Source organism: Arachis hypogaea, chromosome 16, assembly GCF_003086295.3.
Source record: "Arachis hypogaea cultivar Tifrunner chromosome 16, arahy.Tifrunner.gnm2.J5K5, whole genome shotgun sequence".
NCBI lineage: Eukaryota > Viridiplantae > Streptophyta > Magnoliopsida > Fabales > Fabaceae > Arachis > Arachis hypogaea.
In genome coordinates, this window is record NC_092051.1 from 127,443,446 (window position 1) to 127,467,758 (window position 24,313).

Below are 24,313 nucleotides of genomic sequence, written 5' to 3' on the forward strand. Positions count from 1 at the left end.
AATATACTTTTTCAATGACTAGTAACTTTTCTAATAAGATGTTTTCTTTACTAATAAGTGAATGTATTAATTTATTTTAGTTCTTCATTTTTGCATTTTCTACTAAAAATAAATACATTATCAGTTTATTGAGTAAATATTCAACCCAATTTTTGATAATTTTTTTTGAAAGATTATAAAGTTTTTTAAAACAATTTTTTTTTTCAGTCTTTGATATTTAATTCTGTGAGACTGATTAATCCTTCTGTTAATGATTTTTTTTAAAATATACTTATGTGAAACGTTAATCACTAATATATCATCTATTTAATTTTTATAAGTAAAAAAATTTAAAAATTACTAATATTTTTTAGTTTTACATAATATATTTAGTTAATGTATTAGAAAAAAGTAATAAAAAATAAAATTAAAAACTAAATAGCCTTGACAATTATCATAAAAAGACAATGAGATTTCTAACAATAAAGAATTTGTTAATCCTAATTAGTTTTTAATGGATAAATCAACAGTTTAACATATTATGTAAGTTTATTCTGTTAATTTAGAAAAAAATATTAATAAAAAAGTTAATCAATTTGATAAAAATAAAAATGAGAGAAAAAAATATTTTTTTATTAAAAATTTTATTGTCATTTGTTAAGACTGTTTAAATTTTTTTTTTTAATTTTTTTATTACTGGGTCCAAAATCGAGAGGAGTAGCGGGTCCTCACCCCTCGTAGGGCAGGTAGATTGGAGAAGATCGGACCAATGGCAGTTCTAGAAACAATAAAAAACGCCCTTGAAAGAATTAAGAATAAGAGAGAGAATACAGCAATTGGCGTGTGGCGTATGTTGGGTCGCAGAGGAGCACAGCCAAACCCTCACACACACACTGCTTCATTCAATTGTAATTTGTAGCCCACAACACCAACCATAGCCGTCCGATGAACCCATAAAACAACGGTTAACACTTCTCCATCAGATTCCTCTTTCAATTTCCAGGCGTCGCTCCCTCCCTTCATCATCGCCATCATCCTTCCTTTCTCTTTTTTTACTAATTTCTAAAATTATTAAAAATTCCTTTTATTTTTTTAAAAAAGAAAAAAAAGAAAAAAGAGGGGGCGAACGAATGGAACTTGCAGTGAAGGTGGCTGAAGCTGTCCATGTGCTGAACCACGATACCCAATCGTGCAACCGCGTCGCAGCGAATCAGTGGCTCGTTCAGTTCCAGCAAACACACGCCGCCTGGGACGTTGCCACCGCCATCCTCACCGCCGATCGCCGCCACAATCCTCTCCCCGCCAATTTCGAGGTGGAGTTCTTCGCTGCCCAGATTCTCAAACGCAAGGTCTCTCTCTCTAGAATCCCTCTTTCTCTCTCGTAATTCACTTAGGTGGAGATGGAGACTTGATTTGATTGCATTCGGTTTATGATCCTTATAATTCAAGTTTCTACTTTTATGCTTATTCTGATTATGATGATTATGCTGTGCACTTAGGGTTTGTGTGGACTGTGGACTCTCGAGTGAAGTGTGATGATTTTGGTTGTTGTCGTTGCTTGTGCGTATCAAGCACGCACATGGCATTCATTTGTGAAGTGCACCTTGCGCTTCTTGTTTATAAGGGCGTTGAGATAACGGGAACTGTTGCTTCTCAATTTGAAAAATGTCGTATGCAATTATGTTTACTGTGTAACAATACTACTTGAGCTGTTGGGGAGACACATTCATTTATGTTGTGTGTGTGTGTGTTGGTTTAATGAGAAAAAAAGGGGTTTTGGGCTTTATGGATCTTGTCAGCTACTGTAACTTGGTCAAAGTCATGTGATAGAAGCTTCTATGATTTTTAGGTGTCAAACTTGTAGAAGGATTAAGGTTCCAAACTCTTATTTTCTATAAATATTTTTTTCAAGACTAACAAGGGCTACGGTTGGACTGTTTAAAAAGACACTGTGATGGGTTTAGTGGTGCCTAGCTACCAAAACCAAATTCCCCAGTTTGTAATTTTATATTTTTTGGTTTTTCTATTTTTATGCTGTTTGCTGATTAAAAAAATCCACAAAAATAAAACAGTTGATGCTTCAACTTAAACTAATTATTGTTGTTATATGTTTCATATTACAGATACAAAATGAGGGTTATCTACTGCAATTAGAAGCTAAGGATGCTTTGTTAAACGCCCTTCTTGTTGCAGTCAGGAGATTCAGCACTGGGCCTCCCCAGGTTTTTTATTTTTATTTTTTTAAGACACAAGACTGCTGATGGAGAGTTGTTATGATTAAAAACATTCAGTTGTCTTGTAGATTGATTCATCCTAAAGGCATTTAGTTTTGATTGGCTCTTTGTTTTTGCCATGACAGCTTTTAACACAGATTTGTCTTGCACTCTCTGCCCTTGTTCTTCAAGTTGTTGCGCATGGAAACCCAATTCAGCAGCTTTTTTACAGTCTGCAGAATTTGCAGAGCCAGGATAATGGTAATATTGCCGTCCTGGAGATGCTCACTGTCCTGCCAGAGGAAGTTGTTGATAATGAACGACCTGATTCTAAAATTAGTTCATTACAAAAAAGCCATTATACACAAGAGGTTTGGGACTTCTGCTTTAATATGTTTGCATGTCCTTGTGGTCTCTGCCCTTTCTGTCTCACTATACCTTCTAGTTCCATACACTCTACTATGGTTGTCTTGCAGCTTCTATCGCATACGCCTATGGTTCTTGATTTCTTGCTGCAACAATCTGAACTAAGTTTTGATGGTTCTGTGCAACAGCATGAAAGGAATCGGAAAATTTTGCGTTGCTTATTGAGCTGGGTATGTACTTTCACAGTTACACAGTCATATTAACCCATTTGATTTTTGCTATGGTGCATACTTCTAAGGTGGTTCACTTTGCAAGCATGGTTCTCCTTGGTTTTATTTGCTGGACAAGACATTTTCTGCTTTAGATATTCATCTATTGGAGCTCTATCAGATGTTCTGTTATCATTTTACTTTATTCTAGTATGTCCTTGTATTCAGGTTAGAGCAGGATGCTTCTCGGAGATTTCCCAGGGAACATTGCCAGCTCACCCACTTCTGAATTTTGTGTTCAACTCATTGCAGGTAATCCAGTTCTTGTGCAGTTGTTTCTTGAGATGGAGTATTCTTTACTACTCAAGATTGATTAATTTCCACATTCTCTGTGTAGGTACCTTCCTCATTTGATTTGGCCGTTGAAGTACTCATTGAACTTGTGAGTAGACATGAGGTATGGTTACCCACTTTGATGGAGTTTATTCTTGAGTCTCGATCTGTTCAACTTAATTGCATGCTTTTTATGGGGGAAAAACCTTAATTGCATTTTATCGTAATCTAAGTGATTGATGTAATGTCTCATTTCACTTGTAATCTGTTTACCTACTAAATTTTAGATTTGTCTAGCCCCTATAACTGTCATGCAGTTATATTGGTGGGCGATATTCAAATTGAACAGTCAAGGAACTGAGTTCAAGCTGCAGGGCCTTTAGGATAGTTTAGGTCGAAGATACTTGTTGTATTGATGGTTCATTAGAGCTTAGAGGCATGTCATGGTAAGGGATGTTTATCATGGATTCATGGGCCAATTTAAGGATATTTGGGTGCTATCAATTATATGTATAAAAGTTTATTTGTGGTCTGTGAAGTCTTCCATATCAAATTCTTCAAAACTCAGAAATGAAATAATAAGTGAATCAGAGTCAAGGAAACAGGTCTAGGGTAGACTTCAGATTGAGGAATTCATATATGAACTTGATGAAAAACAAAAGAACCCTTTGTAATATTAATTGATAGCTTGCCTATCCCACTTAGAGATTAGTTGCATTACTTTAGTGTGACCCAAAAGCCTTGAGCTATGTAATTTGGTTTTAAACCTTTTCACTTGGAGCACTTGAATGTATATGCATATTTGGTCTATGTTCACTTATATTTAGGCTACCAGTTAGTTTTACAAACCTAACATCTCTAGGATAGTTGAATACTTGATTTGAGTCAACCGAAATATTTTGAGTCTATTCTTTTTTCCCCTTTGACATGTTTAACTCTTTCTACTGGCTTACCTTTCATTTTTTTTTTTCGTTGTATATTTCAAAATTTGGTTGCCACTGTTCAATTTTTGCCATATTTGAAAAATGGCCGAGAGAAGCAGTGAATTGTTACTATTATAATTGCAAGGTTGGTTCCATTGCACATGTAACTAAAATTTTTCTGAATTTTATGCCTGGTATTTCTAGGAACATTTAGGGTGGACATTGGTAGTTTTCTAAGTGAAACTTATCTTTATATTTCATTGAGTTTTAATCTTTATGTATGGTGTCTCTAAGGACGTGTGATATATTGACCGATAATTTGACATGGCCTTTCTTTAGGGAGTGCCTCAAGGTCTGTTATGCAGAGTACATTATTTAAAGGAAGTACTTCTCCTTCCAGCTCTTACTAGGGGAGACATGAAAATAATTGGGGGCCTTGCATGCTTGTTGTCAGAAATTGGGCAGGCTGTAAGTAATGGAACAGTAATTTCACTAATTTGTGTTCCCTTGGATTTCTGAATACTTGTTACGGATACCTTCTTTTTGTTTTCTGTTGGAATTACACTGATAAAGCAACTACACACTAACTGCGACATTTTATTTAACTTTCTGTTTACTGTTATGAGAGTACCTGAGTTTCTTGTGGTTGCTCACGTTTATTGATTTTTTCTAGCATTTTATACTCATGCATGTCTCATTTAACTTGTCATACTTGTTGAATGTATGCTAGGCTCCGTCCCTTATAGTAGAAGCAAGTCCAGAATCCCTTGCATTGGCAGATGCACTCCTGAGGTGAATTGCAACAATTTATTTAGAATCCTTTATTGCAATAGTCCTTTCCAATCATTTGGTTGCCAAAGAATCAAGGAGTTTTTATTTGTTTTTTAATGAGCTTCCAGTAAATGAAATTATTAAATGTGACCTCTATGCTGTATTGCACATAAGATGCTTTTCCATTAAAATCTAGCCATATATAATGGTCATAAATATTTGGTAACAATTGTAATTGGGAACTTTCATAGGTACTTTCTCATGTTTTTAGAGTTTTGCATATTTCTAATAAACTTACTTGCATAAAGCACCTTATTTTAGATATTTGGTTTTGGATTGTGACTAAGCTACTGAATATGCGAGCAGCTGCGTGGCATTTCCGTGTGAAGATTGGGAGATTGCAGACTCTACACTGCAGTTTTGGTAATGCCATTTTCAGCAAGCTTCCAATTTGTTTATGTAGTACCTGCCTCTACTTGTCAATTGTTGTACATATGAATGTGTGATATATGTTGATTGTCTCTCTGTTCTCTCTTCTTTTTTACCTCTTGTTGACTGTGGTAGAGTTGCTTGCCTATGTTTATTCACTAAAGTATTTGGAGCATTTTCCAATTGAGATTAATTGGTTATGCATAGTTTCTTCATTTTCTCTATAATGTTCACATACTAAATCATGCTGCTGTTTCAACCTAGTTGATGTGTCGTAACTCATATAAGCCGAGTTTATCATCTATTGTTATTTTAATTGCTATGCACCTGTGTATGAGAATGATTACAGGATTTTAGCCTTGTTGTCTTGTATATGAATCCTGAAATCCTGAAATGCTGATAGATTTGAAATTCTTGCTGTACACTTGAGCTTCTTAGTTTCTTTAAGATTTTTTCCCCCGTTATTTTTTTCTTTTATCCTTTCATTCTATCTTCCGTGCCTTTAAAGACAATGTCTTAGTACAGTCAGCATGAACGTGATATATCTTGTTTCAGGTCCGCTCTTGCAAGCTATATCCTTTGCCTTGATGAGGATGGTGCAAAACATAGGAAACATGTGGAGGAAACTTTTTCACCTGTCTTCTCAGCATTACTTGATTCATTGTTGTTGCGATCTCAGGTTTATTTTCAGTCTGTTTGTATTATCCATTACGTGCCTTGATTAATGTATTGTTTCTTGTCTGACCCCTTTTTTAGCCCAGGAAGGATAGGGGTTTGATGTTGGCTTTATTATTTTTGGTTTATCTTGATGGGATCGACATCGTAAATCAAGAGAGTTCTCTACTTCTAACTTCTCAGTGCTTGGAGCCACATTGGATGTAACACTTTAAGCTGAATTTAAATATATCATAGCGCAAGCAAGACATCAATATTATTATTTATTATCTGAACCATATTTTGCGTAAGTTGTTTTTAACCCAAAAAAGGAAGTTGGGTTCAGTTGATCCTACATAGCTCAAACATATAGCCACTGCTTTACTGAAGACTCGGTCTCAGAAACACTTAGAGGCTGTTGAAGAATTATGAATTCAGGATTAAGGAAAATAAAAGATCGAATGCAAGCACAACTAAGTCCATGAATAAGAAGACTAATAAAGATAAACACATTAGGAATATGACAGAAATCAGAAATAGTAGGAATTGCTTCCTCAACAAGATGACAAATTGGGGCCATAATATTCTAATTAAATTAAGGATATTCTCAATACTCCGTAGTATTTGACATTAATATAAAACATTCCTAATATTTGCTACCAGAGTAAATCCATTTGCAGGAAGCAGTTAGAACAGGAGGAGTGGAACTTTTTCTCTAGGTGGTAAAAAGGCCTTAGGAAATAACCCTTGAAGAGGTACTTTGTAGTTTCAATCCCTGTGGTGAGAGGTGCCAAAGAGGTCACACCTAATTGAAGAAATGGATTAAGTGATTAACAGATGATAGCAGTAAAATATTTGACCTTCCATGCACGCTTAAGAGAGTGCCATGTGTTTCTATTAAGGGATATTCCCATTGTAGACAAACTTGTGTTGATGGTAAAAAATACTTTCAAAAGAAGCTTGAAAGTCTTTTATTTGTTAAATAGCGTGAAGGAAGTTTGCAAACTACTAATGATTTTCTTTTACTGTTCTAGTTGATATTTCAGGTTTAAAGACTATTGGATATAGCATTTTACTATACTTTTGCCTGAGACTTTACAATAGATTTATGCTAATAATAGTTGACCTTTTTTTTTGGTGTCTGTAGTTGACCTTATTTGCTGGCTAGATTATAATAGGCACAATTTAAATTCAATAGAAGTAAACTAAATTAATATCGGTATATGTCCCATTTAAGTTTTAATTTAATATACTACATAAGTACATATATGAAACAAATGTTTACTTGCGTATTGTTTTTGTGTGCATAAATAAAACAGCTGTTGCTCAAGAAGTCAGCTTCATTGTTTGTTTGTTTGTTTGTTTGTTTTGTTTTTGTTTGTTGTTGCCTTTTCCCCTCTCTGGTAATTCTTTTTTGATATTGCTTCTTGATTGTAATGATGGAATCTCTTGAAAGTTTCAAGTCTTCTTTCTTTTCCTTTTGGCACTTGGCAGGTGGATGATTCTACATACAATGATGACAGAAGAGTGATTGAGTTGCCTGATGGTCTTGTCCATTTCAGGATGAATCTAGTAGAACTTTTTGTGGATATATGTCACCTTTTAGGATCTTCCATATTTATACAAAAGGTATTTTGGATAGTTCCATTGATTTTAATTCGTTTTTGAGTTAATTTCCGCATCTCCTGGGCTATGTTGTGTGTTTTATACCTTGATCATGGTGTGATTATACACTGGTATTAGTTATTTATTATATAATAACTGCAATACTCACTACTTGTGAATCTATTTGATCATTTTAGGTTATTGTAAACAGATAGTGAGGATAATAGCTAGATTAATAGAGATATCATATCATCTTTTAACATACCTATTGATATATTTACCCACCAATCAAAGAAATAAAATATTGTTTCCCTGTGTTTGATGAAGAACCTTAGTAGAAGGAAAGAAAAGATAGGCAGAAGAAGGTATACGCTGCTAGAGCAAAAATGTAAAAGCAAAGCTAGGCTGATGAAGCTTTAATAGAATCAAGCTGAAGGAGAAGAAATTCCACCTCAGATATCTGAATGATATTTTTTTAGCTAGTCTTATTAAAAACAAGTAAGCATTTATATTTGAGGAGCAAAGACCCAACGATCACAGAGATTAATTCTTATGAGGAGCATTAATTCATATTTATGATGGATTTAACATGAACTTACAGAGAGAACTGTTGTTAAACCAAATAATCTTTATCATCTATAGTAAGAGTATTGTGTAATAATAATTTACTTCTTGATTAGTCCTTTGAGCTTGGAATTCTTGATATGTTGGAACAAGAAGGGGCTCAGACCAGTGGACAAAAGGGGCATAACGGGCTACTTTGCTGAATGATTTTGAATAGATCTTGTTATGATATAAAGAAAGCTGGAGACAGAATCATAAGTTTGCCTTGGCTAAGGACTATGATCCAAATTGGAAGCCTTTCCAATAATGTGGGTATAAGTAGGATTAAAAGAGCTTGACTAAGAGCCATTTTGGTGTTTGTTGAAAAATAAGGTTACAGGACTTAATGGTTACATCTGGTTTTTATCAAGGCTGCTGAGACAGCACTGGGGACAACCTGTGAAGGTGTTTGATAAGTTTCAGTGTGGAGGAAAAATTGGTGCTAGTACTTGCTTCACTTTTATCTCTTTGGTTCCTAAGAAGTGGTGCATGGTAAACCCATTAGTGTGGTCATTTTTCTTTTTGTCTGGATAGAATGTTGAGCCTTGAGAGATACTGTTTCAGAAACTAAAAGTGCATTTACTTCAGGTAACCATACTTGGGATGTTGTTTTTTTGCGAGAAGGAGTGGTAGATAATGCAACACTTAACAAAAACATAGTTTGTTTCTTAAACTTGATTTTGAGAAAGCTTTGATTGGTCCACTTTTTTTTATTTGGAAATAGATTTGGAGGATTGGTGCTTTGGTTCCGTGTGGGAAACAGAGGTACCTTCCCTGTGATGATAAATGGTGAGCCCAAAACATGGTTTTGCAATCAAAAGGGTGTTGGATAGGGAGGTCTTTGATCTTAATTTTGCTTATTACTAACCTTATATCTAGAGAATTTCCCAATGACCTTATTTAAAGTGGGTTGAGGGCATTGTTGTTTCTTATTTGTTAGTTGCTGATTAGATAGGACATATAAAAGTTTTTCCTTCGCCGTTCTCTCTCTTTGAGTGGTCATACCTGGCATTGGAGTGTTTGCTGGGACTAGTCAAAGGGCTAGTGCACCAGCTAACGTGGGCTCTAAGACTGCTAATTGTGGTGGGATGTTAGGATCCAACTGCAAGTTATTAGCTTTAGGTTCCAACATTGGAAATATGGGATTCTGGTGCTTGGGCTGTTCAATTTCAGCATGTAGCTTTTGTGGTGTAATTCTTCCTTCTGTAGGGAAACTAGGATACTTACAGACTGTTTTCCGACCCCAAGATATATATATATACCTGTGAGTATAAAGCAGAGGCTGTCTCAGTAGAGCTGCTAAGAATTATAATTGCGCAAAACATTCCTATCAGAGTCCTTTTGGATCTGCTTGACTCAGCTCATGTCTTCTCAGCTTAAACTTGTGATTCTATTTTACATCCCCTATTAGATTGGATGTATATGTTAAACTTGTTTACATTGATAGTGTATTAAAATGAAATTCTTAGCTCCAAAATTGTAGTTTTCTATGAAAATGAAGGCCAAGGAAGTCAATGTCATTCATTCATTCATTCTGGTAATTAGTTTATAAAATATTCCAAGGTTTTACTATTTAGCTCATCTCCTAACTTCATTTCTGAGCAGCGTGGTATAGTACTTTGGATATTTTTGCTAATTACTTTGCTAGGAAGTTATTTGTTTATTAGATTTTTGAATGGGAAATATTCTGTTATCCAGTCGTTCTGGTTCATTTAAATGTAAATGATATGCTTTCATAGATACCTCAATCATATTTTTTGTTAGACAGTTACTTGATCATCGGTAGATCATGTCATTTTCGTTATAAGTGAAGTCTGGTTTTTCAGTTCGAGTATGTTGAACTTGCAGCTCTTTATTGCTGGGTGGGCATCTCCAAATCTACCAATCCCTTGGAAGGAAGTGGAAAGCAAGCTGTTTGCTCTTAATGCTGTGAGTGCCACTCGCTGCTTCAATTGGATACCATATTAGCATCTTAATGACAGCATTGATTCTATTGATTTGGCATGCAGCAAAACAAAGAACTGAGAAACTGAGTATAATGTTTGCATAGTGTAATGCTTTTCTTTTAGTTTTGCATGTTTGCTTTTATAATACTTCAGCTCCTACTCATGTGGTGGTTGTCCCTTTCTGTTATATGTCTACCTGGCTTTGTTCTTTAGGGTATTGGGATATTGAAAGCTAGTACACTGTTAAACCTTTAACAGCTATATACTAGTGCCGCTCTACCCAATTTATTTATGGTAATTTATCCTTTGTTTCAGGCCGCTGATGTGATAATACAGAATGGCCAGAGTTTTGATTTCTCTATGGTCATGCAGATTGTGACCATGTTGTCCACAAAGCCGTCAGATGGGTTGAAGGGTTTCAACTGCATTGTGCGTTCTATAAGAACACTCTCTCATTTCCTCATTGACATTTGTTTCTTAGTGGTGTTTCTTATTTTCTTGTCCATCTAAAGGTGTAATTTCATTTTAGGTATACAGATCTCTAGCAGAGGTGATTGGTTCCTATTCTAAGTGGATATCTTCTTTCAAGGAAAATTTTAGGCCCTTGTTGTGAGTACTCACAATCTCCACTTTGTTGTAGTATATGCATATTTAATGGAATAATTGATCTTTTCTCGTTATTATTTTTAATTTTCTATTACATGCTCATTTAGGTTGGATAGATATATCTTATCAAGATTTATCATTTGTATAATCAAACTTAAAATAACTATGTTGAACATGATTGACTAATTGCTGATTTGATCATTATTGATATTCACATGTTATGTTCTGATGCAAACTTTCTATTTTCAGATTATTTCTTGCTATAGGGATTTCAGAGCCTCTATCCTCGAATGCTTGTGCGTCTACCCTGCGGAAAGTCTGTGAGGATGCTTCTATAGTAATTTATGAACCTTCAAATTTGGAAGTTCTGATGTGGATAGGGGAGGTAAGCTACTCTCCATGTTTCAGTGCCACAAATATCCAACTGAAAATATCATGCTTTGAGTTGATGATCTAACAAGTGATTGGATTTCTGTTGGTATTTCTCTACATTTTTAGCACTTTTGAGTTTTTCTATGTGATGTATATACATAGCTAAAAATTGTTAGCTTAATGTAAATGGAAGTTTGTGTTCTTTCTTTCTTTTTAATTTTTTTTTTCAGAAGCATTATCTAACTTCCCAATTCAGTGTATGATATCTTTATAAGATATATTGAATATTGTATTTTCCTTTGGCCACTTATGTAATGCCTATCCTTGTAGGGGCTAGACAAGTGGCATTTATCAATGGAAGATGAGGAAGAAGTAATGAATGCTATAAGTCTGATCCTTAGTTCTGTTCCCAACAGAGAACTGAAGAGCAACTTATTGGCTAGATTTCTTTCTTCTAGCTATGAAGCAATCGGGAAACTTGTGAGCCCCATCTTTCCTTCTTGAATGCTAATTTGGGTTTTGACTCTGATTCCTGTTTTGACTGGATCTACTGAGATGGATTTTTCAACCATACTCTATTGGAGTTGATTCACCTCTATGATTTTGCAATCTGTTTTTATATATAATAATTTTCTGAAGGAACTTGTTTGGGATGATTCTGTATGTAGCTTGCTCTATGAATTGGAGGATCTGATCTTATATATTTTTTAGGTTGATCCAGAGACCAGCCATTCTCTTAAGCAGAACCCTGCTTCCTATATGCAAGTTTTGAATGCTGCCTCTAGAGGGTTACACAGGTATGGCCAGTGAATACTATGTTTGGGATGTTCTGAAATTTTTGTACTTGGGGTAGACCAAGATAGTTGATGTACATATTACGAGGAACAATGGTAGTGTTTACATTACAGTGTTTGAACGGTCTGTATGAGGTTCAAAAGACGGGGGAACTTAATTACTTTAATTTAATTCCTGCTATTTTTTATTTTTACTGTTTGTATAAGATAATTGCCTTGCGTTCAATTGAAAAATACTCAATTTGGGTAAGACAATTAAATCAGTTTTCTTTTACAATATAATTATGTGGAGAAGTCCGAATGAAGGTACACAACCTTCACCACCCAAAAAGAAACCCATAAAACCACCGGTATGAAGTCAGACAATTCCTTATTATTCAGGTAGCTTCCTTTGTGCTGTACATTAAACAAATAATAAAAGTAAAAAATTTCCCGGAACTAGAATGCTAGGTCAGTGATAAATAAAATACATAAAATTCGTACACCCTTTAGCTGCTGAATATGATGTAATAATATTGGCAAGGTAAGGGGAAAGAGAAGTAAAACAGAACATCATGGTGACTTTGAAGCGTCAGTGAAAAGGGATGTTGAAATCAATTCTACTCATAACAAAGTAAGTTATCTTTGTTGCAAGTTGTCGATGCCATCCTGTCTAAGATCTCACTCAAACATTTCGTGCTTGCATGGAATGGATGTTAAATAACCATTCATATGCCTATACCTTGCACCTGCTTTTGTGATAAGTGATTTTATATGGTATCAGAGCTTCTATGATCAAAAGGTTTAAAGTTTTGATCCTTGATGCTCCAAAGAATTTAAGCACGAGGCAAAAATAAACCCATGCATAGTTCATGTTTCAAACCCAAAAAAGGCTATTGCGTGAGGAGACGGATAATATATATATAACCATTCATCTGCTTCTACCTAATAGTTTAAACTTTTAGGATAAGTGGTTTCATGAAAATAGGTTTCATTTTATGGGATTTTGTTCAGCCTTTTCTTCAGTATTTGTCTTTTTTTAGGTATTGGGATATTCATAGTAGATTGTTTGTCATGGTTATTCTTTCTGATCCTGTTCTCACAATCCTGTAAATTCAGAATGGGAACTGTATTCAATCATCTTTCTATATCTGCGGTGGCTGAACCTGCTGCAGATGACTCCATACTTTCACTCTTACGGGTTTTCTGGCCCATCTTGGAGAAAGTTTTTAGCTCTGAACATATGGAGAGTAGTAATTTATCCATGGCAGCCTGCCGAGCTCTTTCGCTAGCTATTCAATCTTCAGGTTTGTTATATTCATTTTGGACTTGTCTGGCAACATTTCATGAATGGCTCCCATGAGAAGTATTTTCTTTGGTATTTTGGATGTGCAGGTCAGCATTTTGCAACATTATTGCCGAAAGTGCTGGATTGGCTTTCAACAAATTTTGTTTTGTACCAAAGTCATGAGTATTACATAAGAACCGGTAAGTTCCTTATTGTCTTAAATTACCCATATTCTGGGTTTTTTGGCACTTACTGGTTAAATTAATTATTAAGATCTTACCGATGATTTTGCAAAGTACTGCTGATATGCTGCATGCACCATAATTTGTTAAGAACAATTTGATAAAGAAGCATCAATTTGTTAAATGATGGTGTGACCATTAGAATGTAGATGAGCCAGGCAGCTAGCTGAGGTGGTGTTGCATGTATTAGTTACCTTTTAAAGTTAAAACGATAAGTGATGTAATATTATGCAAAACTGCTTAATTACATCAAAATTTGATGTACATATGTATGGTAGGGGATGTATCAGATGAGAATATCTATAATTGATTTTTGGCGATAGATGAGAGGATCTGTCAGTATATTTTCATTTCTTTTCTCACCATCATACATGAAATCTGGAGTTGGTGTTACTTTTTATAATTATGAAATTTCTTCTGATTATGGAATGTTACAGACTTTGCTCAAGTTAGTCCCATTAACCGTTAAGAATTTCCTAACTCAAATATTATGTTTCAGCTTCCATTGTCATTGAGGAGTTTGGTCACCGAGAGGAGTACGGACCTTTATTTGTCACCACATTTGAAAGGTTTACTCATGCAGCTTCTGTAATGGCTCTAACTTCCTCCTACATATGTGACCAAGAACCTGACTTAGTGGAGGCGTACACCAATTTTGCATCTACATTTATTCGTTCCTGTAACAAGGTTTTCGTTATTATTATTGTTATCTTGTGGGCATTAGTTCCAGATTCTAGTGAAGTTGAAAACTGGTCACAATCTATTCTTTATGATTTCAGAGATTTATTATGTGGGAGAAATGAAGTCTGCATATTTAAAATGAGTATGATGATTTATTTCAGGATGCCCTTTCATCCTGTGGTTCTCTTCTTGAAGTTTCTATCCAAAAAGCTGCTATATGCTGCACAGCAATGCACCGCGGAGCTGCGCTGGCCGCAATGTCATATTTGTCTTGTAAGAAATATCTGCTTGTTATCCTCCTTGTTATGCACTTACAACTTGGTATTTGGTGGGAAGTTTGCGAGTGTTTTTATTGTTCTAAATTTCTTTTTAAATCTGAGATTATTTTAAGCTTTCCATTTTTTTTTTCTGTGGGTTTGACTAAGGTCATTTTTAAGAATATTAGAAGTAGAAAGCTTAAATGAAAAAAAATAAAATAAAATCTTCAATAATTAATTAAATTGGAAGAAATAAATTTCTATTTCTACTCTGTTAACAAGTGTTCTAAGAATACTCATTAGCTAAGCCTTTTATTTTCTTTGTAAAGAGGATCACTTTTTTCCTATATCTTTTTATTATCTTTCTGTTATGAAATATCTTGCCTCATCTGATAAAAGGGAAAAAAAAAAAAAGTAATTGTCAATTGAAAGTTGCCTCTAGTTTGATATCTTGGATCACAATGATAACTTGTAAATTTTAAAGTAAATGCATTTCTGCGCAGAGGGAATGGTATGAATAAAGACTAGTATATAATTCTAAAAAAACGAAGGATATCTTACGTTTATGAAAATATTGTAGCTGACTTGCATTAGCAATAAATCTTGATCTTCTACTAATCTCAGAAACAATTGCCATAATAATTAACTTTCGAACAAGGTTTCTTTATAAGGGTGCCTTCTGATTTGATCTCGTGAAGATCATGATGCAATTCAAATTAAATCAAGAGTTGATATATACATACATGCTAATTTTAGAGACAAGCTCACTTTTGAAGAGCTTTTTTCCAACTTTGTAGACCGAGTATCTTTCACACTATATATGCATCTCTTATTAAATGTGGTCTATTTTTACTTTGCTGTTCAGGTTTCTTAGATGTGGGCCTTGTCTCGCTGTTAGAACATATTAATTGTATTCTTGAAGGGTCATTCAACGCCACAACCATCCATGTCATTTCTCACAGTGGTGAGGGGCTTGTATCCAATGTGGTTTATGCTTTACTTGGTGTATCTGCAATGTCCCGGGTAAGTATCTTGTCACATGTAAAAGTATTACCTATACCTATTTTCTTTCTTTGGGATAGAATATAAAGGAACTACTTTTTCGCACGAGTTCTCTATCCCATTTTTTTTTTCCACTGAGGCTGATGTGCATACTGTTTAGAGTGAGAGAGCTGTTAAGAATGGGTTAGCAAGGTTTGGTTGATGGTGTGTGGTGGTTTTAGTTTCTGATCTTCAATTTGCTGATGGCAATTATGCAGTTGATCCTTCCCTTGATAATTTTATATGCCTTTCACCTGACATTGTTTATGTTGATAACCCAGAATTTTGAATGGTTCATGTACTTTCTAATTTTTATTTTTACCCTTCCCTCTCCCCAGCTTTCTTCATATGATTTCAATATTAATTGATCTTTTAGCTTAGATACATGGAGCCTTTTAAATTTTGATGAAAAATAGATTAAAATATTATGTTTACATGATAGGTTCACAAATGTGCAACAATTCTTCAACAACTGGCTGCAATTTGCACATTATCCGAAAGAACAACATTGAAGTCTATACTTTGCTGGCAAACTCTGCATGGATGGCTACAGTCAGCAGTCTCTCTCTCTCTCTCTCTCTCTCTCTCTCTCTCTCTCTCTCTCATATGTATTTATTATTATTCCTTTAATATGTTTTATTGTTTTATTTGACTCTTGCTATATGGAAACCAGCAGTTAGAATTGAGACTTGAAACCGAACATGATCATAGATAGAAATGTTTGGTTTGCTAGTATTCTATTTTCTTTCAAAAGAAAAATGTAACGACGCTCTTATGGGTTCTGATGTTATGCCTATCTGCATGGCCATTGGCATGAAACTCTGATCCAATGGTGTTATCTGATGCATCTCTGTCCTAATTGTTTACCATCTATTAGGCAGTTTTGTTCTGCTTTTATTTCTGATTTGTATTTTCAACCGGACAATTCGTGGCTTGCAGGTTCAGGCTCTTCCTGCTGAGTACCTAAATCATGGAGAAGCGGAGACCTTGGTGCCACTTTGGTCAAAGGCCCTTGTCGATGCAGCCGCTGATTATCTCGAGAGCAAGAACTCCAATGGATTGAAGAGTAATTACGGGCATATGCAAGGGAAGGGTGGCAGAGTTTTAAAGCGCCTTGTCCGGGAATTTGCCGATTCTCACCGGAATATACCAAATCTAACTTGAAGACATGACAATGTGAATTGTGAGAATTAGCTCATGCATTACAGCATTCAGCTTCAAAGAAAGTTGACCGAGGCACCTTACCTGTATCAATTGTTGTAAAGTGATGAGGTATGTATAGTCTCATCTTTCGTCCAATCTGGAGCCCTGCCATTCAAAATGCCTCACCATTTTCCATTACTATATTTGTGTAATTTTCCCTCTCTGTACAGTACACATCCCACAATTTTGGCCCTCAAAATCAGGTTAGGAAAAATGCCCACCTCCTTTTGAAATTGTACAGGATATCCGTGAAGGAATATCCAGAGATGGAATTAGAAATTTTGAAGGGAAGGAAACTCAATGATGTCTATTTTCGCTGTACCACCTGAAACTACTTGAATAATTGTAATAGTTAGAATTAGTTTTAGCATAATAAATGATGATTAGATCCCTCAAAGAAGAAGATAAGTTGAAGGGAGAATTTTCTTTTTTCATCTAGAAAAATACTGAAATAGAATAAACCAAACCGAGGATAGCACATGAAAGGCAGTTTAACTGAAAAAACGTGTGTGTATATATATATATACTAATGAATTTTTTTCGTCGGTGTAATTCTTTTCACAAAATTTAATTTTGGATTAAAAGTATATATAGTTTGTAATTCTATTAATAAAATTTTATATTGATTTAATACTATTTAGTATTTTTAAGTATATTAAAATTGATGATAATATAAAAATTAAAATCGTAAATAATTAAATGAATTGTAATTATAATTTTATTTATATCCAGTTGTTTTTTACAATAAATGATCATTTATTGTAATTCAACAATTGGATTGATAAAAAGTAATCTTTATAAAGTGAGATACCAGCAATATAATTTTACTGGAAATATTTTGTCAAATATAGGTACAATAGAAATAAGATACCGAAGATAAAATGATGGATATTTTTTAAAATAAATAAAATGAAATCATTACTTTTACATATATTTTAAAATGTTTTGTTAGGTATTTCGTTTAATGAGACAAATAATACAAAGTCAAGTATTTTGGTAGTGTCATTTCTCATTTAATTTGTGATATCCAAAGAGGGCACTATAATATCACAATCAGAAAAAATGACCCAAAGTACTTATGAAGTTTGCGAATACTGACAAAAGTATTCATAAACTAAGGAAATTAATGCTGTATTCATAGAAGATGGGTTATGTGCGATAAAGTGATCCAAATCTTAATTTTTTTTAATAAAATTTTTACATTATCTCCATCTTTAACTTTAACTAACTTTTTCAACTTTTCATAACCCAACCTGCACCATGGAAACCTTTGTCATAGAGTCTGAAACTACTACTACAACAGACTATCCGAAATCAATGGTGGTGGTGGTGGTGGAGGAGGACCTCGACCGGTTCCTAGCAGAAAAATCCAATATAGTGAGTTCTTTTCTATTTTTTTCACCACATCCCTACACAAAAAAAGTCCCCCAAATTAAGAAAAAAAAAAAAAGAAAGAAAATAACTGTAACGATTAAAAACTGTTCTTTTATAGTTCTTTCTCTGATTCTTCAACGATATTGGTTGATTCTGTTGTTAATCTTAGTGTTTTAATTCTCTGTTCCGTTACTATCCAGAGTTCACATGATAAATGTTCATTTCGTCTGTCCCTAGAAGCGCAACATCACTATTCAATTCGGTGTCGGCCCACCGAGGCAAAGGAGGGTGCCAGCGAAGGAGGCTTGCGTGAGAAGGTGGGTGATACTCTGCGGCGAGCTAGAGGTCTTTGAGGTGGCCGAGAAAGAGCATGGAGACAATGGAGTGGGAGTAGAAAATGAAGGCTATAAGTGCGATGGAGAAGGCCATGAAAAGGAGGATTTGAGAATATTCTACCGTCTTGTCCTATTAAACACAAAAAGACAGGAAGGCAGACAGAATACTGTGAGTACCACAAACTTTATGGGCATTCTACCAACGATTGCTATGATTTAAAGAATGTCATTGAGAAGTTGGCCAGGGAAGGTCAACTAGACAGGTACTTGGCTGAGAGGTCGGACGATCAGAGGAAAAAAAGAGAGATGAAAAGGGGAAACGACAAGAACGCCTCCCATAAACCCCTGAATGACACATACACATGATTAATGGCGGATTTGCGGGAGGAGGAATTTCAAAATCATCACAGAAAAGACATCTTAAAGAGGTGTGCCAAGTCAGAGAAGATAACAAAACACTCGACTTACCAACCATCTCGTTCACTAAAGAAGATGCTCAAGGGATAACGCCTGACCACGATGACCCAGTGGTGATAACAATGATCCTCGCTAATGCAAACCTCCATAGAACTCTAGTGGATCAAGGTACCTTGATAGATATACTATTTACACCCGCCTTCGATAAGCTCGGGCAGGAAGAAAATGATCTAAAGGCGTACCCAGACAACCTCTTTGGGTTAGGGGACACGCCGATCCAACCTCTTGGATTTATCTCCCTATGCACTACTTTTGGAAAGGACACTAAGTCAAGAACGTTAAGCGTTGACTATATTGTGGTCGATGTTGTATCAGCATACAATGCCCTAATAGGACGAACCACTTTAAACTGACTTGTAGCATTTATCTCTACACTTCACTTGTGTATAAATTTTTCCATTATAGAAGGAATTGCTACCATAAAGGGAAATCAAAAGTTGGCGCAAAGTGCTATAATAAAAGACTTAATCTAAAAGGCAGCCCAGGGAGAAAAGAAATCAACACAATTAAGGTTGGTGACATTCGAACTCGGGAAGAATTGCGCCCTCAACCTGGAGGAAAGGTAGAAGTAGTCCAAATCGGAGATCACCTTAAAAAGACGACGAATATAAGAGCTAATTTGGAAGGAGGACTAAAAGCACAGCTCTTTGACCTCTTACGAAAAAACTCCGATATCTTCACTTGAAAAATCTTCGATATGTCTAGCATAGATCTCGACTTGATGTCTCATAAGCTCGCTGTCTACCCAGATTCCATACCTATTCAGCAAAACCATTGAAAATTCGGACCTGAAAGGACACAAGTCGTGGAAGAACAAGTACAAGTGTCATTGGAAGCCGAATTCATAAGAGAGATAAAGTATCTATTGTGACTAGCTAACGTGGTTCTGGTAAAGAAGTAGAATAAAAAGTGGAGTGTAACACCCTAAACAACCAAAATCACAAGATTTTCTCAAAATCCAAACCAAAACAGAAAATCAGAGAAAAAAACTGGACAGAGAATAGTAGGATACTCACCATAATATCTAGATAGAATCGAAAAGGGTGAGAAGAGCGACGCGTGGCTGCAAACGGCTCGTCAATCGGAGCACTGGAGAGAAAGTTATGGTGATTTGAAGTTGATGGAGTTAGGGTTTTCTATCTTCTTCCTCTTTTCTCCATTTCAGCGCCTCTCCCTCTTTGTCTAAGGTTAATGAGCTGAAATGCTCATAACTAAGGTTTATATATGTCGGGTCTTAGGCCCAACTTGGGCCCGGTTAACATATATGGCCCGTTTGGTTTTACTTTGGGCCAAAACTTTTAAGATTAGCGTTTTAATCAAGGTAGTGAACTCGTAGTTTTTATATTGACTTGGAAGTCCGATGTAAAATCATAATTCGTAAAATCGTAAGACGAAACGTAAACATGACTCGTAAATTTTATAAGTCTCAAATAAACCAAATCAGTAAAATCACACATAATTCACATAAATCATAACCAGTCACAACTCTTCACAACTCAAATTCATACAATAACACTAAATTAAATCCAAATAATAAATAAAACACCCACATTGTTAGATGACATTCTTAACTCTAATATATATCCTAACAACATATTAGATTACAGAACCCTAAACCCACACAAAAAAAAATGTTTTATTAATTTAGAACAAAACAAAATAGAGCAAATTAAAAAAAATTACAAAGTAGAACATATATATGTTATATTCTAGCAAACCAGATTAATAACTAAGCAAAGAATGTGTAGAGCCAATACCTAGATATAATCAAAGAGGATGAGAAGAGCAGCGCGTGGGCGTAAACGGCTCGTCAATCGGAGCACCGAAGATAAAGTTATGGTGATTTGAAGTTGATGGAGTTAGAATTTTCTCTCTTCTTCCTCTTTTCTCCATTTCAACACCTCTCCCTCTTTTTCTAAGGTTAATGAGCTGAAATGCTCATAACTATGGTTTATATATGTTGGGTCTTGGGCCCAACTTGGGTCCGGTTCACATATATGGCCCGTTTGGCCTAACTTTGAGCCAAAATCTTTAAGATTAGCGTTTTAATTTGCGTTTTCATTATTTTTACCATATCAACTACCATTATTTAATTTTTTAACCTTTCTCACTCATAATTAATTTTCTCAACTGTAGTACCAGACAGATCTCAGCCGGTATTGCTGATCAAATTTCTAGTGCGTGTTTTTATGTAGAAAACTATGTTTTTTGACTCAGAAAAATCCACTGAGTCCAAATATCATATTTAAATGATCAAATTTCGATTGCTAAATTTCTAACCATTTTGGCCATATTTAATTAATTATGGTTTGACCGGGTTTTACATGGAGAATGTGTGTAGACTACACCAACCTCAACAAAGCTTGCCCCAAGGACCCATATCCTCTACCAAGCATTGACGCTCTGGTTGACACAGCCTCAAGTTATTGGTATTTATCCCTTATGGATGCATACTCGGGATATAACCAAATTCTGATGTATAAACCGGACCAAGAGAAGACCTCTTTCATCACTCCTAAGGCTAACTATTGTTATGTAGTAATGCCTTTTGGATTAAAGAATGCCAGAGCCACATATCAACGACTAATGAAAAAAGTGTCCCCCCCCCCCCACTTAGGAAAACTCATGGAAGTGTATGTGAACGACATGCTCGTAAAAACTAAGGACGACTTGGCTCTCTTGTCTGACCTCTCAGAGGTATTCTCCACAATAAGAAAGCATGGGATGAGGCTAAACCCCTCAAAATGTAAAGAGGCATAAAGGCAAACCTGAATAAGTGTAGAGCCAAACTAGAGATGAAGAGCCCGACTTGTTTCAAAGAAGTCCAACAACTAAATGGGAGGTTGGCGGCACTATCCAGATTTTTGGCAGGATCATCGTTGAAGTCCCTACCATTATATTCAATTCTCAGAAAGGGAAAGCAATTTGAATGGACCCAAAAGTTCGAACAAGCCTTTCAAGGCTTCAAAGCATTTTTAGGTCAACCCCCCATACTCACTCGACCTAACGTCGAAGAAGAGCTCGTCCTCTACTTAGTAGTGGCAAACTGAGCTATAGCTTCAGCCTTGATCCGAGAAAATGAGAATGGGAAACAATCTATTTACTTTGTCAGTAAAGCCTTACAAAGAGCAGAGTTGAACTGTCGAAAGATAGAAAAGTTTGCGTATGCTCTTATCCTCACCTCGCGAAAGCTCCGACCTTATTTCCAGTCTCACACTATAAAGATCCGTACTAATCAACTAATGAATCACATTCTACAAAAGACGGACCTAGCAGAAAAGATGCTACAATGGGTTGTAGAACTGTCCGAGTTCGATTTGAAATATGAATCCCAGATAGCAATCAAATCCTAGTACCTCACTGACTTTGTGGCCAAATACACTAAAAGTCAGGGAAGTTTAACAACTTGGAGCTTATATATAGATAGATCATCCAATAAAGCTGGCAGTGGAGCATGCGTCATCCTGGAAAGTGAACAAGGAACTCGGATAGAACTCTTGTTAAGGTTCGAGTTTCCTACTTCTAATAACCAAGCAGAATATAAAGCCTTGCTTGCTGGCTTGAAGCTGGCTAAAGAGGTGGGAGCACAAAGGTTAATAGTATTTAATGATTATCAAGTGGTAACTTCACAAATTAATGGCACTTATCAAGGCAAAGACCCCAATATGAAGAAATACCTAGATGAAGCACAAGAATAACTAGCATAGTTCTCGGAAGGAGAGGTCCGACACATAACTCGGGAGTCAAATGCCCGAGTAAATGTCCTTTCCAAGTTAGCTAGCACCAAGCCAAGGATAACAATAGAAGCCTCATCTAAGAAACTCTCCAGGCACTATCAATAGCAAAAGAAGATGACAATTCAAGAATAATGATCATATCCGACCAAAACCTAGGATGGATGGCCCTATAGTCAATTATCTTAAGTTTGATATTATTCCTAAAGATGAAAAAGAGGCTCGAAGGCTCATAAGGGAAGCAGAAAATTATACATTGGTCCACAATGTTCTATACAAAAGAGGGATATCAATACCTCTCCTAAAGTGCGTCCTGACCTCTAATGTGAAGGAGGTCTTAGAGGAAGTACATAATGGCATATGTGAAAACTACTTGGGATCTCACTCACTAGCTAAGAAGGTGATCCGAGTCGGCTTTTTCTGGCCAACCTTGCAACGAGAAGCAGCCGAGTTTGTCAAAAAGTGCTTGCCTTACCAGAAGCATGTCAACTTTCATGTGGCACCTCCCAAAGAGCTTATTAGCATCACCTCACTCTGGCCATTTGCAAAATGGGGTCTCAATCTCCTTGGACTATTCTCTCAAGCACCAGGGCAAGTAAAATACCTCATGGTGGGATCGACTACTTTACTAAGTGGATTGAGGCAGAACCATTAGCAACCATCACTGCCCAGTGAAGTCGGAAGTTTCTCTACAAGAACATCGTCACAAGGTTTGGAGTTCTCCACTCCATCACCACGGACAATGGGACTCAGTTTACTGATTCAACCTTCAAGAATTTGGTGGCCAGCCTCAAGATAAAGCACCAATTCACATCGGTGGAACACCCTCAAGTCAATGGACAAGCCGAAGTCGCAAACAAAGTCATACTGGCTGGGTTGAAGCACCGACTACAAGATGCAAAGGGAGCATGGGCAGATGAGCTTCCTCGAGTCTTGTGGGCATATCAGACACTCCCCATTCTACAACAGGGGAGTTGCCTTTCCGACTTGCTTGCGGAATGGAAGCCATGATTCCTATAGAAATCGCTAAAGAATCACCAAGGGTTACATACTACAATGAAGGAGTTAATACCTAAGCATAAAGGGAAGAACTCGATCTCCTCCCAGAAGTCCGAGAATAAGCTTGGATCAAAGAGGAAGCAATAAAGCAAAGGATGACCCTAAGGTATAATCAGAAGGTGATCAAAAGAAGCTTCACCACAAACGACCTTATATTGATCCGAAATGACATCGGGACTCAGAAGTCGAGCAAAGGAAAGATGACAGCAAGATGGAAAGGACTCTACAAGATCGTTGAAGTCTTAGGAAAGGGTTACTACAAAGTGTCTGACCTACAAAGAAGAGAACTCCCAAGGTCGTGGCATGCGTATAACCTGAAGAAGTACTACAGTTAGGTAGCACACCTTGTTTCCTGGTGTACTCTTTTTTCCGACTTCAGAATTTTATTCTGAAAAGAGTTTTTACTGAAGGGGGTTTTAATGAAGCACCATAACAAAGGATAAGGGTAGGCAAAAATCCCTAGTAGCAAACTCATGTAAGGCATTTTCTTCATTAATGAAAAATTCGTTCTTTCTTTATAAGTTTCCTATAAAAACGCATTAATTTAAGCTCGATAAACCACAAAAATCATTGCCCGACCTAGCATGCTTGGCAAGATGAAGTGACGAGGTGCAAATTAATATAAGAAGTTATATAAAAAATTCGTGAAACCGACCCTTAAAATCAAGGCGGGATAAAAACGAAGTATAAAAGTAACTTGACAAAGTTCGACTACACAAAGTCGAAACTTACAAAGGAAATCATTATACCAAACTCACCGACATCACCTTTTAACTTAGCTAAGAAATAACATTAAAAGTTGCTAAGACACGATCTTCAACTAAATGACTGAAGAGGCTA

At 35.9% G+C, this 24,313-nt stretch overlaps 1 protein-coding gene across 8 annotated transcripts; it reads left to right on the top strand.

Annotated features, from left to right (window-relative positions):
- The first annotated feature begins 644 nt into the window (after positions 1 to 644).
- LOC112754924 (uncharacterized) lies at positions 645 to 17,046 on the top strand. 8 transcript variants are annotated; one of them, XR_003178848.2, is made up of 25 exons: positions 760 to 1,328; positions 2,103 to 2,201; positions 2,339 to 2,563; positions 2,669 to 2,788; positions 2,996 to 3,079; positions 3,165 to 3,224; positions 4,363 to 4,491; positions 4,754 to 4,815; positions 5,161 to 5,217; positions 5,779 to 5,902; positions 7,372 to 7,506; positions 9,934 to 10,014; positions 10,347 to 10,460; positions 10,561 to 10,640; positions 10,887 to 11,022; positions 11,340 to 11,489; positions 11,721 to 11,806; positions 12,902 to 13,089; positions 13,178 to 13,270; positions 13,812 to 13,999; positions 14,155 to 14,266; positions 15,116 to 15,273; positions 15,734 to 15,850; positions 16,231 to 16,563; positions 16,665 to 17,046. XR_003178848.2 is itself a non-coding variant. In XM_025802747.3 (24 exons), exons 1-24 carry the CDS (start codon positions 1,110 to 1,112, stop codon positions 16,453 to 16,455), a joined length of 3,042 nt encoding a protein of 1,013 aa, XP_025658532.1. In that variant the 5' UTR covers positions 645 to 1,109; the 3' UTR covers positions 16,456 to 17,046. The 8 variants fall into 8 exon arrangements, 4 of the variants coding, with proteins under 4 accessions (XP_025658532.1, XP_025658534.1, XP_025658533.1 ...); XR_011874542.1 differs by having other exon boundaries at positions 15,734 to 15,843; XM_025802747.3 differs by having other exon boundaries at positions 645 to 1,328; positions 16,231 to 17,046.
- Positions 17,047 to 24,313: the final 7,267 nt, after the last annotated feature.